We start from the raw sequence: 18,176 nt of genomic DNA, 5'->3' as shown, positions 1-18,176 counted from the left end.
AATGTGTGGGTTTTAAGCCCTCTTAAATGCAAAGCCTTTAATGTTCTTAAACACTACTTGATAGAAGCATTGTTTCCCCAGAAAATTATTAGACTTTAGCAATACCTTTAATAGGTTTTTTTCTGAGGAAAATAACTGGTATGTTCATTAAGCTTTGTACAAATCTCTGCCTTAAAACTTTTCAGGAAGAAATGAGTGATTTTCTGCTAATCTGGTATATCTTTTTTTTGAGGTGGCAGCATTCTGAGTACTCGCTGTTCTGAAACCTATGAGACCAAGACAGCATTAATTAGCCTCTTTGGAATTCCTCTGTGGTACTTCTCTCAGTCTCCCAGAGTGGTGATTCAGGTATGGAAAGGCCGAGTAAACAAATTCAGCAATGTTATTTTGTGTTGAGTGATTTGGGTTGGTTTTGGATGCTGGATGTTTCTGTCTGTAAGACGTTGGGGGGCAGGGGTACTTTGAACTATGTTCCCAAGAGTGGCATTCTTCTGGTAGTTCCTGGGCACTGCTTAAGTCCTACTCTAGCAAAATTAAGGCCCTTACAGGAGGCTTCGGTGGTGCACTGCACTTCTGCAAAGGGTGAGCACTGGGAGGGTTCCTATTGAGACATAATCTCAAGGTGGGTCTTCAAAACACTGCTGGTAGTTCAGGTGGATATGATGTCTTCCTGAAGAGTTCTACCGAATAGATTGTATTCCACCACTTACTAAGACTGTCCCTAATAATTCAGAATTCATTACAACTCCTTATTACAAAAAAAAAAAATCATTACAGAGTTCTTGTGGATGGGGTTTTTGTTGTTGCTGTTGTGTACCATCCTGTTCTCTTCCCCCTACTCCTGTCTAGCCGGACATGTATCCAGGAAACTGCTGGGCTTTCAAAGGATCACAGGGGTATCTTGTAGTTAGACTTTCAATGAAGATCTACCCAACTGCCTTTACAGTGGAACACATACCAAAAACACTTTCACCAACAGGAAACATCACCAGTGCTCCTAGGAACTTCTCAGTATATGTAAGTCTGTCTCTAAACTTAAGTTGGTGTTTGTATGCATGAAGAATATTTGTGTTAATGTCCTTGAAAATAATGGCTTAAGGGAGGACAGCTAAGAAGAGAAACTGTTTCTGTCATTGCTCCTAAAATTGCCTTTTTTTTTTTTTTAAGCTATGAGATTAGGAATAAGAAGTGTTACAACTAATTTTGGGGGAGGGGTTTCTTTTATCTTGCTCTATACAGTAGTAAACACTCTTGGAAGGAGATGAGGGTATAGTTCTTTCATACACTAATTGTACCATCCTTCCTCCACTCCTCTCCCTCCCCCACCACAATTTTGGGTCTTTACCTTATCTATGATGTGCCTTAAATCTTTTTTTTTTTAAAATTGATTTTAACTAGCACCACAGTTGCGTAGGCATGATTGCAGAACAGGCTACATCAGAGTATAGTTGTGGTATCTGAGAGCTTCTTCTCTAGTTCTTTTAAATGCTTAAGCAGTCATCTGCATGCATCTGAGTCTTGACTTCAGCCTTGTTTATAACCTTGATCTCTTCTCATTCTTGTTTGTCCTGAGCAGTTTATTGTACACTGTGAGAGTGCTTTTGCCATGGAAATAAGGGATTTGACCGTGAAAATGTATAAACATAGCACAACTATTTGCAGTGCAGGAAACTCAAATACAGAGCTATGCCTGAACAAGCATGAAGTTACACAGGAAACATTCTGATCCTGGTTTGATAGAATTCTGAGTGCTGTCTGTCGATACTCAGTTATGCAGGCATGCTTCTGGTTTTGGTTTGACTTAAAATTTGACAGAAGCAAAAATCTTCATCCTGTTGCTATAGGGTCTGGATGATGAATATCAAGAAGAAGGAGAGCTTCTAGGACAGTATGTCTATGACCAAGGAGGAGAACCACTGCAGATGTTTCCAGTGATGGTAGGTCTGGATGATAATATTTAAAGTGTCAGGAAAAAGATACTCATATTCTCTATGGTAGCGCACGATGAGCAGTGAAGGAAAAAGGCCTCCTTCTCTGTTGGACACTATAGAAACTGAGGTAAAAAATATCTACCGATCTGCCTCAAAACCTGTGGTCTAAATAGAGTAAGGGGAGGAAAGGCTTGTGCCTCCTAGACACAAATGGTGTGAAGATGCTAAACACATGAAGAGTCTGCCTCGTGCTGCTTCTGACTGCCTTCAGAAATAACTAGTTGTACGGTGAGGAAGGTTCTGTTCAAAGCGGCAGAAAGTTCCCAAGGCATGACTTAGTTCTTAATAAAAGCTGGTAGTTGCAGGAATCTAAGAAAGCAACTTTGGTTGCTCCTGTTTGTACCAGAAACCTAACTCTGGTTTGTGTGTTTGCTTTCTGCTTCTCCAGGAGAAAAGTGAAAACGCATTCCAAATAGTGGAACTGAGAATTTTTTCTAACTGGGGACACGCAGAATATACGTGCCTGTATCGGTTCAGAGTGCATGGGAAACCTGCCGAATAATCTCCTACACTACAGCTTGGGTTGGTTTTGTTGTTGTACATTTTGTTCTCAATTTGTATATACCGGAAAGCCTAGAACACTGGAATCTTTAAAGGATGAGGATGCAAGATAAATACTGCAGAACTATTGATCCTCTCATAAAGACAGAAGACTGTCAGCAGAACTGTATAAAAAATAACTTTTATTTGTTCTAATGCTCAGCTTGTAATTGCCAGTTCAGCTTATTATTTCTGTGTACATGCTGAGAGAAATAATGCATGCAAACTACTCTGGTTCATAAAGCCCAGTTGGCACACAGGTGACACTTATTTTATTACAAATGAATGTATAGGGTTTTGGTGGGTTTTTTTAAAGAATAAACTACACTTTCTGCAACTAGGAATCTGGTTGTTTTAAATCCAGGACTTAACTGCATACTTCTGTTAGCTTGGCACCATAAGCCGAAAACTGTGGTACATTTTAAACACTGACTGTGGCTAAAGGTGTCCTTCAGTTGACCCTTGGTTTTGCCCTTTTTGGTGGATCCCAAAGGGCTTCTTTGATACCTATTGAATATAATAAGTATTACTGTCAGGGAAAGTTAACACAACCAAAACTAATTTAAACACCAGCGACTGAGAATGCTTTACTGTAATTTGTGGCCATGAATTGCTCTAAAAGTCAGGGATAACTTTAAGTAACTGAAGTTATTTTAAAGGTTTTTACCATAGCAACTTGGCCAGTTTGTTCTTCTTTAGTGTTAAGTCCGAATTGACCTTGATGTACTGACTAACTGGATTGGAGCTGATAAGCCTGCTAAATTGTTCAGTAAATATTAGTATACAGCAATTAATCTTAATTTGTCAAAAGTGATCTCTTTGGGACAATAACTCCTTAGACTGGTTCATTGTTATGACGTTGTACTGGGGGAACGCAGTATGTGGAAAACACGACTGAGGTAAACCTTGCTACTTGCTGTTCTACAAGGGATTTCTGCTCAGTACTGCTGGATTGAAATACATGGGTGTTCTTTACATCATCCCCAGAAACCGTAGTCGGGTGTAAGATGACTAGAGCTGTGTCTTGCTCTCGGAAGCAACTTTTCCACATAGAATGAAATGAAGCTGCTTATTGCCCCCTTAGGATTGCGACTTTGGAGATCCTGAAATGTACTTGTATGTGGAATTTTTATCTTGCTGTTCCAACGCATTTTATAGTTACACAGGAACTGTTAACACATGGAACTGCTGACTGGTTTTCTGAATAGAGTTATGTATGTTGCACAACAGTCCTCGAATGTTTAAAAACAGTCTCCGGGTGAAGAACTTTTTTTCACTTGAGCTGGAGACAGAACCTATGGCCTACGCAGAGGAGCTAGATTACACATGTACAGGTGTTTTCATATTATAGGTTACATATTTAAAATTAGAATTATCCTGTATAAATTGAAATTAGGTAGCTGGGGTGGGAATATTTTGAATAACACTAACTTATTTTTAAAAAAGCAAGATAGGACTTTGTGCAATGTATTTTTGTAAATGCTTTTCAAAATGTCTGTTCTTTGCTGCCTCCAAACTGACCAGATGCTATTGAGATGTTTAAATAAAGAGGTTTAATTTTTGAAAGTGCATGTAATATTTGAAACAAGAAATAAAAGCTTCTTTTCTCTATTTTTTTTATCACCAGAGACTATCCATTGCCACAGTGTAGGCAGAACAGCCTTTCCCCAGGGCTGGTCCCCAGCTACAAGCGATTGCTGCCCCTGGCTGTGAGAAGTGGGGTCTCTGTTCTGGGAATAAATAGCTGGGGCTTGATTTTTAATTTTTTTTCCTCCTTTTCCCTCTCGGCGTAGCTGTGCAGCGGTGCCTTGTGCTCTTCAGCACACCTTGCCATTTTTGAAGAGAACCACAGGTCAGTAGCTGCCTGGTGCAATGCAGGTTTCAAACGTTTGTTTTTAAACCCCTGAGCCCCAGCAGCGCTCCTGCACTCCGTAACTCCCCCCCTGTTTCCCAGGCCCTGCCTTGCTCGGGGCTGACAGCCTGGCTGGGGCACAGGCCTTGGCCCCTCGGCCTTCCCTTGCCTGCGGCTGTGGCCTCTCCGCTCGGTGCCGTCCTGACGGCTGCCGCGATGCTCGGCCCCGGCCCGGGCCCCTGGGCAACGGACCCCGCGGCTGCTCCGGGCCCGGCCCCGCCCCCGGCACGTCACGTGACGAAACGCTCCTCCGCGCAGCCGCGTCTCCTGAGCCTCGCAGGCCGCCGTCAGAGTGGGCGGAAGCCGGGCGGCGAGGCGGGCGGCCCCCGACGCCGCTTCGGGGCTGCGTGCGTCTGCGCCCGCGGTCCCCCCCCCCCCCCCGCCCTTCCCTCCCCCTCCTCCGCGTTGATGGCGGCGGCGATTATGGCGGCGGAGCAGGAAGCCGGGAAAGGCGGCGGCAGGAACCGCGGCGGCGTGCAGCGCGTGGAGGGCAAGCTGCGCGCCAGCGTCGAGAAGGGCGACTACTACGAGGCGCACCAGATGTACCGGACGCTCTTCTTCAGGTACGGCCCGGCCCGGCCCGCCGCCCTGCCCCTCCCCCGCCCGGCCTTCCAGAGCCTTCCCACGCACTCTACCCTGCTGCCGCCCGCCGTGCCCACGCCCGCCCGCCATTGGCTGCCGCTTCTGCCCATCTCCGCCTCCTGCTCTCTTATTGGGCCGTGGGGGGGCGGGGTGGGGCGGGTACGTGCCGCGGAGTGCAGGGCGAGCGGCGCCGGCCCAAGCTGGGCCCGGGCCCGGCCTGAGGGCAGGGGGCGGCCCGCGGGGAGCCCCGGTCCGGCCGCCTCCTTCCCCTTCTCCCTCCGGTCTTGCCCAGCCGGCGCTGGAGGGGCGCGGCGGCTGTGTGAGAGGGCTTGGGGGCGGCGTGGGGAGCCGCTGCTCGCCGGGGTTTGAAGGTGAACTCCCACCGCGGTGTGGCCGGGCCCAGCGGCCCGACCCGACCCCTCAGGGCTGGCTGAGGGAGGGGGCTGCGGCGGCGGCAGCAGGACACGGCGGGAGCTCCCTGCCGTCGCCTCTCGGGAGACCACCGTCCCGTCCCGTCTTGTTGACGTGCAGGGGGCGTGTTGCGTCATACTGCCCAGCGGTCACGGACAGAGCTTTATTTTGCCCCACGTTCCTAAACGTCCCTTGGCGGCCCCGGGTCCCGAGGAGGCCGAGGAAGGGCTCCCGTGTCAGGCAGGATGGCCTCGGTCTGCCTCCCCAGGGCATCCCCTGGGGGCCCGGGTCTGGGCCCTTCCCGAGGCCCCGGCTCCAGGGCCATCCGTGAGCCCCTCAGGCAGCCGACACCTCAACAGCCGGCTTCTTCCGAATGCCAGCCCGGCTGCAGAGCGGGTTGTTCCAGGGTTTTAAGGTTCTGGGTTGAGTGTTGCTCAGCCAGGGCTATTGCTGCATGGTAGTCACCCTCTGGTACCGCTTTTAGGAAAGCGCAGCTGTGAGGATTGCAAGAATCACCTGCACAGAGGATTTTTTTTTAGAATAAATTCTAGTTGATGTAATATTTGTGTACATGACGATGACTTAAGTAGAGCAGGCCTGGGCATTTATTCAGAAATATTACTACATGCTGTTATGTCATGAGAAATTTACTTTTACTGCAAAACTCTTTTAGATTCCTTTTTTCATTTGTTTTTCACATCCACTGCAACTTGTGGTAGGCACCCTTTCTCTCATCCAAATTTAAAATGTAGACCCTTGCTTTCAAGGCCAAGAATAAGAATATCTCTTCTGGGGGCTTCCTCAGTTGGTCCCAGCTTTATTTACCTGTGGCTCTGCTGGGGGAGGACAGGTAGAAAAACTGATTTCTGAGTCTTATAGCTCAGTCACGTGTTGCCTGTCCTCATCTAAGTTAGAAAGGGAACAGGTCTGTGGGTATACACGGCAAAATAGCAGCCGGGTCTGCGGGGAGGAGAGTCCTGGGTGCGTAGTCCTGCTGCTGCCAGTGCACGTTAGGTAGCCTGTCCTACCCTGTACACCAAGCACCATTGAATTAAAGCAGTTGTGTTCTGCCATAGCCATCTGATGGGATCAGCGAGGGCACCATTGAGGCCTTAAGTCTTAAATTGTACAGAGAATAAATTTAAGACAAAGCATGGCCTATTTTATAGTAAGGATTATGTGATGTGATGGCTGTGGTGGTGTAAGATGACTTGGCTCAGCAGGTCACTTCTCATCCAGTCTTCTGAATGTATTAGCTCACATACTTTGCTTAAGCCTCCCTGAATTAATTTGGAATCAAAGATCCTGCCTTTTCCGTTTTAAATGCAAGCGAAAGGAGGCGCTCAGTTAAGTGAAAAGGTGACATTTGCATAGCTAGGGTTTCCTTCTAGGCAAAAAGATGTAATGTGATTGTGAAACTTGTTTGGAAAGTCACTGAGGCCAAAAAAAGAGTCCTGGATAGTCTGGTCTGTCCTTCATAAAATGTATGTTAAATGTCAGCGGTTTTCCAGAGACACATTAACACGGAGTGAGAAGATTCCAGCTGTGAAATTGTAATTGGGACAGCCAGTGCTTACTCCTTTTAAACACCACCAGCCTGTAAAACATTAGTCTGTTCTGTCATGAGGTGTGTGTTTGTCCTGGTTACACCAGGGATAGAGTTAATTCTCTTCCTAGCAGCTGCTATAGTGCTGTGTTTTGGATTTAGGAGAATATTGTTGATAACACACTGATGGTTTTAGTTGCCAAGCAGTCAAGGACTTTTCAGCTTTTCATACTGCCCTGCCAAGGAGGAGGCTGGGAACATGCAAGGAGCTGGGAGGGGACACGGCCAGGACAGCTGACCCCAACTGGCCAAAGGGATATTCCATACCATGTGACGTCATGCTCCGTATATAACGCGTGGGCTGAGAGGTGGGGCAGCTGGGGGGTCTTGTGCAGCATTGACTTTGAAGTGATGGCATTTGTCTTCCCAAGTAACTGTTACGCATGATGGAGCCCTGCTTTCCTGGAGACGGCTGAACACCTGCCTGCCCATGGGAAGTGGGGAATGAATTCCTTGTCTTGTTTTGCTTGTGCGTGTAGACTGGGAGGCTGTGCAGCTGGGGGTCATGCATAGCATCGACTTTGGGTGATAAGAAATTGTGCTATTCATCACTTGTTTTGTATATGTTATTATTTTCCTTTTTGTGTTTGTCCTATTAAACTGTTTTTATCTCAACCCACGAGTTTTCTCACTTCTACTCTTCCAATTTTCTCCCCATCCCATCACGGAGGAGTGAGCGAGCAGCTGCATGGTGCATAGTTGCCAGCCGGAGCTAAACCACGACAGTGTTAAACTTGAAATCCTGACTCAGAGTTTCAAAAGTCACAAAATGAGATATATTTGAGGGCGGAGGAGGGCAAGAAGTGGAGGAGGAAGGATTACCATGAGCCCGCCTCCTGCAGACTTCTTATCCCGCCCTCTCATCCACGGAGCAGGTGGAAAACTGCTGTTCCTGTCTGACCTGGAGCCACGAGGCCTCTGCTCCTTCCTCGGGACAGGAGTACCTGGGCCGGCCTTGTTACTGCACGGGCTGGCTGGGCTGGACTTGTCTCTGATTTGGTGACTGAGTCAAACTTCCAAGTTTAACATCCCTGTGACATTGGTTTCTGTTTTCCTGATCCTTGTAGGTACTTTTTCTGGTATGAAAAATCTGTTCCAGGATTTCTCTCATTCTAAAAGCCATTTAAATCAATGTCATGAATACTTATTTCTATTTAAAAAACTTTTAAAATGAAAGTTCTTTTAAAGAAACCAACCCAACTCTTTTATATGTATGTCATATTGTAAAGCTGTTTTCAACATCTGTTATTATCTGGTGTAATAATTCCCAGATCAGGGGCTCCCAAGTAGCATTGGGAATCTGCTGAAAGTAGGATTTGTGGAAGGGGATCCGCACTGAGATTGGGGGTCACACGCCTAGAAGCAAACCTGGATGTGAGGCCAACTATAAAAACAGTGGAGCTGCCGATGCGTTTGACTCGCGTGCGGAGTGTTTGCTGTGGTGATTGCAAATGTGAATTGTTGAGGATACTTATTCCAACACCCCACCATTGTGCCATCCGTTACTGCAGTTCTGCTGGTTTGGATACAGGACCTGGGGGCTGTTGGAAGCCGATGAGCAGGGTGGGAGGACTCTCCTCCCTTCATTGTTTCTGATCCCATGTTATGGGTAGGACTTGTCCCTGGGGCTGTCGCTTGTGACAGGAGCCTTACCTGCAGCACAAGGGCTTTTGAGATCCACCGTTTGCTCCTGTTCCCTCCAGTTAGTGTGACCCCACTCGGTTACCCCACATCGGATCTGCTGTAAGGGGGGGCCTCGCCGCTGCAGGAGCAGAGAGGGGGTCGTAGAGGACAAACCAAATACTGCAGATACTAAAGCAGTGCAGTAGAACTGACATCTTCTCTTTTCTGATATGAGCAAATTGGCTGTTGTTGTTACCTAGTCAGAAAACATGCTTTTTGAAAAATAGTTAAGAGAAATGGAAATCGGAAACTGTATCTGCTGCCGCACCTTAACTGCTTTTATAGGAACTGCTGCAGTAATAATCGAGGGATGTGACTACCCAAGACCTTTAGCTACTTACAGTAATGATGTGCAGGAAGCTGCAAGCACAGCACCGTGGTAAGAGGCTCCTGCTCTTGAGGTAACCACGGGGAACAAATTCTTCTATTCTTCGTTTCTTGGTTAACTCTGGAGTGAGGAGGGCAGAAGCTGCAGCTGGTGTGTTTTGCTTCATTGTATTTGTGGGACCAGACTCGTTCCTTTTGTGAATTCGTGACTGCTAGGTGTTGCTTGGTAAATCATGCTGGCTGCTCTTGTCGTCCTAGAGCCCATCAGAGACAAGCTCTTCGGTTCAGCAGAGGATGAGTTTGTGCCGATGTCCCCTGGCAGAGGGTAGTACTGCTCAGAGAGACTTAAACCAGTAGAAAGGAGACATCGGTGAGGAGAGGGCTGGGTGTGCGAGCTGTCCCTGCTGTATTCCAAAAATTTTTCACTGTGGTTTCGGCAGAGGCTCTGATGTGTCGATCTGAGTGGTGTAGTTCAGTACATTGGCAGCTTTTGCTCAGGCAAACGCCTGGGATCATTTCCTTTTCTTTGTTTCAGCCCAAATCAGTTTTGAAGCTCTTGGTTTTCATTTTGATAAACTTCGCTTGTATTCCATCAAGTCTGGAGCCAAAAGCTAATCATAGCTTGCAGTTAAAGGAACCTCATTATTGAAACTAGCCTGATTTAAAAATAAAACCCTTATTGCCTTTATTTTAAGTTCTAGTGATCTCTAAGTTTTGGCATTGTTTCCAGGTATATGTCACAAGGAAAACATGCAGAAGCAAGAGAACTAATGTATTCAGGGGCTTTGCTGTTCTTCAGTCATAACCAGGTAAGTCACTGTTTTTGTGTGTGTGGTTTTGGGGGAGGTTGTTATTCAAAGATTTTGAGGGGTGGTTGGTGAATTCTCAGTGGTAAATGTTTGGGGTAGTTGCTTTGTAATCTTTTGTTTTTTCTCTGTGTTGAGCCTTTCTCCACAAAGAAGGATTATGCCAAACTGGAACATAAAGCAGAAGTGTTTGTCAGCATCCAAACAATAATTGTAAACACATTTGTTTCGCTTTCTTGGAGGCTTCTCTTTTGATGCCGTCAAATTACTGTAATTTTTTTATAAGGGAAGGTTGAGACTTGATACTGTGCCTTAGCTAGAGATGTTGATAGAAGTATTAAATCTGCCTCTGACTAAATTCTGGTTGATGTTTTCTTTTATTTACTGATATGTCCATCACTACCTGTATGTGTCTGTTTTGTAGCAAAACAGTGCTGCTGATCTGTCCATGCTGGTTTTGGAGTCTTTGGAGAAATCGGATGCAAAAGTAGCAGATGACCTTCTAGGTGAGGTGACCTTTGCACTCGGTTTGATGGTGTTCAGATGTGCTTTCGCTTCACAGGGACTGTTGTTAACAGTCTTGAAACCTGAAATCCTTTTTGTGTGCCCTCCCGCGTGGCTGAGGGCTACCTTCATCATAGAAACAGACTGGGAGAAACTTTATTAGAGAATAATGGATTCCTGATAATTTTGTGGGCATGCTTGGAACAAACTTTGCTGTCTTGTGGCATTGTCCTTTCCTTGATAGAGCAGTAACGTATTGTCTGCAGTCACTGATGTCCCCAGGGCTTTGGTGGATGGTGGTTTCCCACCCTAGCAGTGTGGCGGTGTGTGTGTTATTTGTGATTCAGCTGTTCACAGGGAAATTTTTCTCACCCGACCGTGAGATTTGGTAAGCAGACAGTTCAGGAACACCTTCCTAAGAGCAGCCTGGCCAGACCACTCGTGCAGCATGGGCTCCTGCTAACAACTTGTGGATGGGATGGACAGACAGAGGCTGTTCTTTGTTTACTTAGATCAGCTCTGACATTTTGTATTCCATCTATGACTTCTGGTGGTGCTCTTCCAAAGGACAGCCCCCTGTCCCTCACAACTTCCCCATGAGTGACAAGCAGTCCCGTAACCTGCAGTCTTTCCTCCTCCTTGGAACTGCGGGGTCCTCCAGGATGTCCTGTCCCAAACCACGAGGCAGGGAAGTTGACCCGAGGCACAACTTCTGGCTGTGGAGGGATCGTACAAATATTGCTGACTTAGATGCAAGATTGACTTGATGTATGAGAAGTAGCTCAAGTTCAAAGTTACTCTGTTGTAAGGTGTCTTATGAAAGCTGTTAAGGGAGCTTAACGACACAATAGCACCGTAACTTAAATGCTGTATCTTAAAGATGCACTAGAAGCCGCAGGTCATCCTACTTCTATTAATGCTAATTATTTGTGAATCTTATTGCTTCTAGAAAACTTGGCTAAATTGTTTAGTTTAATGGATCCAAATTCTCCTGAAAGAGTGGCTTTTGTATCCAGAGCACTAAAATGGTCTAGCGGGGGATCAGGAAAGCTTGGACATCCAAAACTACACCAGTTACTAGCAATTACCCTGTGGAAAGGTAAGAAAAATCAACTTGCTTTTCTGTGTTTTGTTGTGAAAATGTTGAAAGTATGATATGATAAGAGATCTACTTTGGAAATAATCTAAAGAAGCTGAGATGGAAGTGATTGATTTCTGCTGTTACCTGATTTTTGCAATAACATCAGCTTAATGTTACTAACAAAAAAAACCCCAAAACCACACACCACCTAGGGCTGTAACTATATTAGTGCACAACCCAGCTGCTGTGAAGCTCTGTAAAAGGAAGGTTGACCCTTTAGACACTAAGGCAATTTGATGGAGTCATTAGAAGGAGATTTTTTGGGGAGCAAAGCTGTTCTATTGTTTTGTTTTTAAATCCTGGATAAACATGACAAAGATTGAAATACATCACCTAGCATCCAAAACTGTCTTTGGATCTGTAATTAGGTATTTTTTGAGATGTTGACCAGCAGGCTTATTCCAGAATGAATGCTGTTGCCTTTGATTTATTTCAGATTTTATCACTTGTAATGGGATGTAAGATAAACCAAAAATGCACTAAATAATTATTTTCATTGTGGATGATAGTCAGTTTTTAAAGTCTTATGTTCAGAACATACAAAGGTGAGTGAGAACAGTTTTAATAAATGCCATCTCTTCTGTGGTTTCTCATGAATTAATAACTGTGCAAGATGATTGTTTGTTTATTTTAAATTTTTCAGTATCTGCAAAGTGGCGGTAGTGGTTTCATATAGCAGTCCTGACCCAATGGTCAACATTCCAGCTCACTGCCTTTCCGTGTGCCGTACACAATCCCGTAGCTGTTCTCGTGGGACTTAGCTTAGCTTGATGCCTGCTGCCAGCCAGAAAGAGAGGATTTTCCTCAGAGCATAGAAGCTGAGATACGATTAGGATAAGAAACAGTTGCATTCTGAAAGTAAAAATCCCCATTTTATAGCCGTCTTCTCACTGTTCTTTTGAAGAGGCAAACGCATGCGTTTTCTTAGTCTGTAGTTTTTGAGAGTTTCATCAGAAAAGGCTCAGATTTTTAAAACAAAGCTTCTGAATTCCAAAAATGAGCAGCTTTCCAGTTTTGATTTGTCATCACAGTCATTTTGCATGATGCTTTGCTGCAAGTTAGGTTCTAACAAATCATTGTGATTTCTTACACCTTTTTTCTCTATGATTGCTGTTCTATTCAGCATATGGAAGCGATTTTAATTTTGATAGCGAGAGTGGGCTAAGCTAAAAATAGGAAATGCCTTCTTTCCATGCGCTTAGAAGGACACCAAAGGTGCTGTTTGGCTTCTTGGTGCACATGCTCTAATGTGGAACCCAATTCCTCCCTGCAGCACTAACGACAACATGTGAAGTGTCACCGTGCTCTTGGACAAAGTGATGTGACCACAGCTCAAGCTGTTTGTCCCACTGGTGGCCATGTTTTGTGGTCGCATTGAATAAACTGTATTTAATAGCAGTTGTTAAATGTATTTAGGATAACGTATTTATTATCTCTCTTTACAAATTGTCTGTAACTTATAAAGGAAAAAGCCCACTCTCTTTCTGCTAGTTGTCTTGTTTATATAGCTTGTGTGTAGCTCTTGTTCTTCTACCAGCCTAACAAATTTGTTTTTATGTTCAGATATGACGAACTGATTTCTTAAAAGCCATTTTCTTTTTCCTTTTATAGAGCAAAACTATAGTGAATCTCGGTATCACTTCTTGCACTCCACAGATGGCGAGGGATGTGCAAATATGCTAGTAGAATACTCCTCGTCCAGGGGATATCGCAGTGAGGTGGACATGTTTGTAGCACAGGCAGTACTACAGTAGGTGTTAACTTTTTTTTTTTACTTATGTTGCTGAGATGACACTGTGTTTGAGGCCAATCTAATTTAATCACGATAACTGTATGTTAACCATGCATCCGTTTCAAAAGAAACTGTGAAACTGGCCAGAGCTTCCAAAGCTCACTTGGTGTATTAACAAGAAGAGAAAACCATCTCAAAACTGGTGTGAATTGGTCAGATGGGGGAAAGAAGAAAAAAAAACAAAAAACAAACCACAATGTATTAAGGTTGAAACCTGAAATCACGTTAAGTGCCTGAAGAATTAATATAATCTGTTTGACCCTGAAAGCACAATTGTTAGCTTTGTTAACACCACTTCATGTCTAGTTAGGGCTTACCTTGATGTTCTTACCGAGACTGGACCTAAGTAGGCTTCATATTTACCTTTAGCATAGTACTTGCTCTCAGTCTTATTGTCCTAAGACACAATTTGTCTGGGGTCACCATGGTCTGTGAGCAGCAGTGCAGCGGTTCCTGATTTGACAGAGTTGCTGGTGGTTTTCATTTGCTTCTGGCATTTGTGTTGTAGGAGGTGGGAATGCAAGCTATTATGTGCCTTTGCAGAGCTCATGTACAATTAGGTTGACAAAGCCAATTTTACTGTGTTTAATCAGCTGATGGTTTTCTTCAGTCAGGGAACGCAGCTCCTGGAGGAGTCTGAGGAGGAGGTGGAGACAGGACTGCGCAGCAGGGAGTCAGGGAGAGAGTAGGTGTTGGGGGAGAGAGAGGAGGTGAGAGCAAGTCTGTCTCTCTCTTGGCAGCAGTGAGCTGTCATGTCAGATTTGCCCTGCTTTTCATAGCTGGTTGATAGAGATTGCAGTGATTTTGAGCAGTAGAAAATCCTGTATGAAATGCAGGACTCTTGAACAGTTTTATGGGGCTTTGTTCTGTAAGGGAGCGAGTTCTGGGGAGAAGTTATGAGCAAGAGATTATTTTTTCAGTATTTATACAGCACTACTACTGCATCCTTTACCAGCCTATATCACAAATACTCTTACTGTACTAAATCCTCTTACATAGCAGTTTATACTCTAATGAAAATAATTGCAGTTCCTTGCTCAGCAGTAAGGCGAAAGAGCCCAATGCCCTTGCACATGTAAGGGTCCGGCACTGGAGGCCAGCCTGCGACCAAACGTGAGGCTGCTCCTGGCAGCTTTCCCAGTGCGTGTGACAGCATTTGTCCCAGATAAAGTCTTGTTAGGCCTGTGGGACTTGCAGAGATTGCCAGTTAAATTACCTGGACCCGAACAAAGATTTGATCAGTTCGGGAAGTCGATCTGTTAGCTGGTGACAAACAGGTTGGGAGCTCGAAGTGCAGCTTTATCATGAGACTTTTAGACGTGGGTAGTAGTGATCCTGATGCCATGTTATTCTGAGGTGTAGTGCTAAGAGAATGACAGAGTTGTTGGACACTGGCAGGGGATGTGTTTGGGAGTGGATGGGACCAGGAGAAGAGGTCTTTAATTAGGTTTTTAGCTCAGCATCGTAAACTCTGGACCAGTAAATGCAATGTCACGTTTAATTTGAATTATGCGGTGGCCAGTCCTTCCACATTTTGATTTAATTGCTGCCCTCTTTAAGTAACCGTCCTGTATACAATCTGCTTACGTATTGGTTAAACTCATTCTATTAATATTTAATGTCAGTTCTCCCTCCCAATCCACTTATTCCACAGCGTCATTTAGTAGCGATGTTCCCCTTCCTAGGTTGATAGCCAAGAGTGTACACCTCTGCCAGTTCAAGTTTTTGCCATCAGTTTAAGCCTGAGATGGTTTCTATGCACAAATGAAGTCGAAATTGTTGAGCATTTGGCTTCCCTTTTCTTTCTGCATTGAAAACTACTACTCTGCCTTTTATTTTTAACTTGCCCTGTTCTGTTTCCTTTTTCAGATTTCTCTGCTTAAAAAATAAGACCAGCGCATCAGTTGTTTTTACAACATACACACAGAAACATCCTTCCATAGAAAAGGGTCCGCCCTTTGTTCAACCACTGCTAAACTTCATCTGGTTTCTGTTGTTGGCGGTTGATGGGTACAGTCTGATTTTTCTTGTGTTGTTCTTGGTTTCCTTTTCAGTTGTTACTGAGATTACATTTTCGGTTTTTTCCTTTCCAGTGGAAAACTAACAGTATTTACAGTATTGTGTGAACAGTATCAACCTTCACTGAAAAGAGATCCCATGTATAATGAGGTGAGTTACTCATAGTTGTAAACAGGATTTAACCTACAGAATTAGTTAAATAATAGCTGATTGTCTCCTGTTTTATGACTTCTAGATAGGAGTCCATAATCTAGCTTGTGTGGTGTGACTGCTGCCCATAGTATTTCCTCCTGGAAACTAAGCCGCTGACATTGTTCTTCATCTTGTGTCGTTTCAGTACCTAGATAGAATAGGACAGCTTTTCTTTGGAGTCCCGCCCAAGCAGACGTCGTCCTATGGAGGATTACTAGGTAAGGTTTATGTTGACCATTGTTTATAGGTACCACCGGTCTTTTCAGAGCAGTGACTTATACAAAACGGCTGTGCTGGCAACAGATGATTTGTTCTAACGGGTATAGCAGGTTTTTTATAGCTTGTAGAAACAGTCCCTACTGTAGAATACAAGATGAATTGGTTGCATGTAAAATTAATTTGGTGAAACTAGTAGACTTTTCTTCTTTGAGAAGGGGAGGAGCATGTAGATGACTCTCATGGTTAATTTTTGACATTACAGTATAACTTCCAAATATAAAGAAAAATGTTAGTTGTGTTAAAGCTTAATTTCTTTAAATTTCAGTGCCTGATTTTCCTTAAGTAAGTCAAGTCTGGGACTGTGGTAGAGATCTAACCGGTGCTGATATAAAATGAACCTTCCCAAAGTAGAAGTTCTGAAATTCATACTGCCCTTCTACAAGAAAGGAAGGGGAATAGAGAAATTCAGCCCTAATTTCCTGGCTCTTGAGTAAAATGTGAGCAAATCAAACTGGATTACTTCTGTAAAATCAAATGTTTTTCCCAGAGAACTAAGCTTTTGTGTTTGTAAACTGACTTGAGGCTTTACCTGCGACTGTCAATTCACTGGTACCTAAAGTCTGATGAAAAACATGACCGTCATAGATCCTGTATGTAAATAACAGCTTTTCAGCAGTTCAGGGCTCTTTAAATGGAATAAAACAGGGAGAGTACATAAATGCCCTTGCGTCTCAAGTTCTGTATAGCGTGGTGCAGGCCATTGCTGGTTTTTGAGTTTCACTGCTGGAGGTGGGTCTTTCCCCATTCAGTTGTGGGGTGTTTTCCGTCTTAGGGTGCAACTATAGTACATAAGTATGTGACTTTGGTGGCTTTTTTCCAGTGTACTCTTAGAGAAGTTCCTTCTTAGAGAACGAGCAGTATCAAAATAGAGCTTCCCAAGTCAATAAATTTGTAATAGAAACCGGTGTGGGAATGCTAATGTCTTGCTGAGACTATTTTACTCCAAACTCCCCTTTTTTTCTTTTTTTTTAAAAATTAGTATTATTGAAATCTGCACCCTAGCAGGATGGAAGGAGAATAGTTAAAAGTTTCTGAGAATGTAAACCCAGGAATTTTCACTGTCCTGTATTTTATTCTAGGAAATCTTTTAAACAGCCTGATGGGAACTGGAGAAGACGACGACGCAGAAGATGGTCAGGAAGATAGCAGTCCTATCGAGCTCGACTGAATGTTGTTGTCATTGGGTGCGGTGTAAATCTGATGATTCGATGACTCCAAAGACAGTTTTGGAATTTGAATCCTGCAGTTGTTTCTTGGCGCCTAAAAGGGCTCCTCCGGTCTTTTAGAAATGGTTGCTGAAATGTTTATAATGTTTGGTCTATATTATTTATGTAAAAAAAAAAAGAAAGAAACCAACAAAAAGTAGCCAAACGAACCAATCGGAGCAATTGTTAGCAGGTTTCCGATACAGCGGCTGGTGACTGATTAAAATATAGTCTTCTACGGTTTCTGATGCAGTATTCCCTTTTGCACAGTAATTCAGTAAAGCATAGATATGGGTCTGTACTTCAGGGTCTACCAGTACCGGCTTTGTTACGAGAAAGCCTCCTCGACCTCTGCCATCTCCAAGGAAGATCTCGAAAGGTAGGGTGAGTGATTAAATCATTTATTTGCGAGGCTGGTGCCAAAAGTACTACGAGACGAGCCAAGCAGCATAATTTGAGATGCACATCCGAGAGACATTGATACCGAGAACTCGCTTCCACGGCCGTGAGTATCGGGCTCGCCGTTCATACTGCCTTTCACCCTCCTTAACGTCTGGCTCTGGCCGAGCCCACGCCTGTGTTTAGCCGATACTTCCTGAAAAGCACAAGATTGAATTGCTCTCGAGTAAAAGCCAATCAGTGGAACGTAGGTAATTGGCTTCCATGTGGATCTCTGTTGCCTAGGCATAGAAATTTGGCTCGTGGCTCTACTCCTTTGGAACAGATTCTTTCTCAGTGTAAGTTCACAACCATACGTAAAGGTGATGGCATTATAGCAAATGAAATTATTTGCCACGAGCAACGTATGTGTTTGAACTGCAGCTGTATGTAAAGAAAAGGGATACTGCAGAACTTTAGGTTCTTTATGATATATTTATTTTTCTTGGGTGATTGATTCATTTAACACTTTCTGTAAAAAAAGAATAAATCAATAAATAATGGAGTAACTTCAACCCCAGTGGTAGGCATAGCCGTTCTACATCTCCTCCTCTTCAACGCAGCACAGCGGATGGCAGTGGTACAGTGAACAGATGAACTGGTGGGGAAACGCTTTATTTTTTCACGATGAAAATAAAAAGGCTTAGATTAATAAACAGCAATCATGCATGGGGGAGGGAGGGATTAATACAAATTTATTGACTGTATGAAAAAGAAAAGGCATTGAAAGGAAGACTTTGTGTTAATT

General features: G+C 44.2%; 2 protein-coding genes across 22 annotated transcripts in view; both read left to right on the top strand.

Moving 5' to 3' along the window:
• The window catches only part of SUN1 (Sad1 and UNC84 domain containing 1), a 35,565-nt gene extending 31,468 nt beyond the window's left edge, over positions 1-4,097 (top strand). For all 20 annotated transcript variants that reach the window (XM_075767981.1, XM_075767998.1, XM_075767994.1 and 17 more), the window contains 4 exons: positions 233-348; positions 850-1,017; positions 1,845-1,937; positions 2,380-4,097. In XM_075767981.1, the coding sequence (XP_075624096.1) occupies positions 233-348; positions 850-1,017; positions 1,845-1,937; positions 2,380-2,493 (491 nt within the window). In that variant the 3' untranslated portion in view covers positions 2,494-4,097. The remainder of the gene's footprint in view (positions 1-232; positions 349-849; positions 1,018-1,844; positions 1,938-2,379) is intronic.
• Positions 4,098-4,704: 607 nt separating this feature from the next.
• On the top strand, positions 4,705-17,948 carry GET4 (guided entry of tail-anchored proteins factor 4). 2 transcript variants are annotated; one of them, XM_075767687.1, is made up of 9 exons: positions 4,705-5,006; positions 9,783-9,861; positions 10,283-10,364; positions 11,312-11,461; positions 13,115-13,253; positions 15,165-15,305; positions 15,389-15,464; positions 15,652-15,724; positions 16,865-17,948. In XM_075767687.1, exons 1-9 carry the CDS (start codon positions 4,852-4,854, stop codon positions 16,951-16,953), a joined length of 984 nt encoding a protein of 327 aa, XP_075623802.1. In that variant the 5' UTR covers positions 4,705-4,851; the 3' UTR covers positions 16,954-17,948. The 2 variants fall into 2 exon arrangements, with proteins under 2 accessions (XP_075623802.1, XP_075623803.1); XM_075767688.1 differs by having other exon boundaries at positions 4,719-5,006; positions 13,160-13,253.
• Positions 17,949-18,176: the final 228 nt, after the last annotated feature.

This window comes from Balearica regulorum, chromosome 15 (genome assembly GCF_011004875.1).
Source record: "Balearica regulorum gibbericeps isolate bBalReg1 chromosome 15, bBalReg1.pri, whole genome shotgun sequence".
Classification (NCBI taxonomy): domain Eukaryota; kingdom Metazoa; phylum Chordata; class Aves; order Gruiformes; family Gruidae; genus Balearica; species Balearica regulorum.
This window is presented reverse-complemented; position numbering and strand designations above follow the sequence as displayed.

Bases quoted from the DNA above. Each gene is read 5' to 3' on its own strand.
- GET4 (XM_075767687.1), top strand. From the start codon at position 4,852: ATGGCGGCGGCGATTATGGCGGCGGAGCAGGAAGCCGGGAAAGGCGGC. The intron at 5,007-9,782 runs GTACGGCCCGGC...CATTGTTTCCAG, and splicing joins TACCGGACGCTCTTCTTCAG to GTATATGTCACAAGGAAAAC. The intron at 15,725-16,864 runs GTAAGGTTTATG...ATTTTATTCTAG, and splicing joins GTCCTATGGAGGATTACTAG to GAAATCTTTTAAACAGCCTG.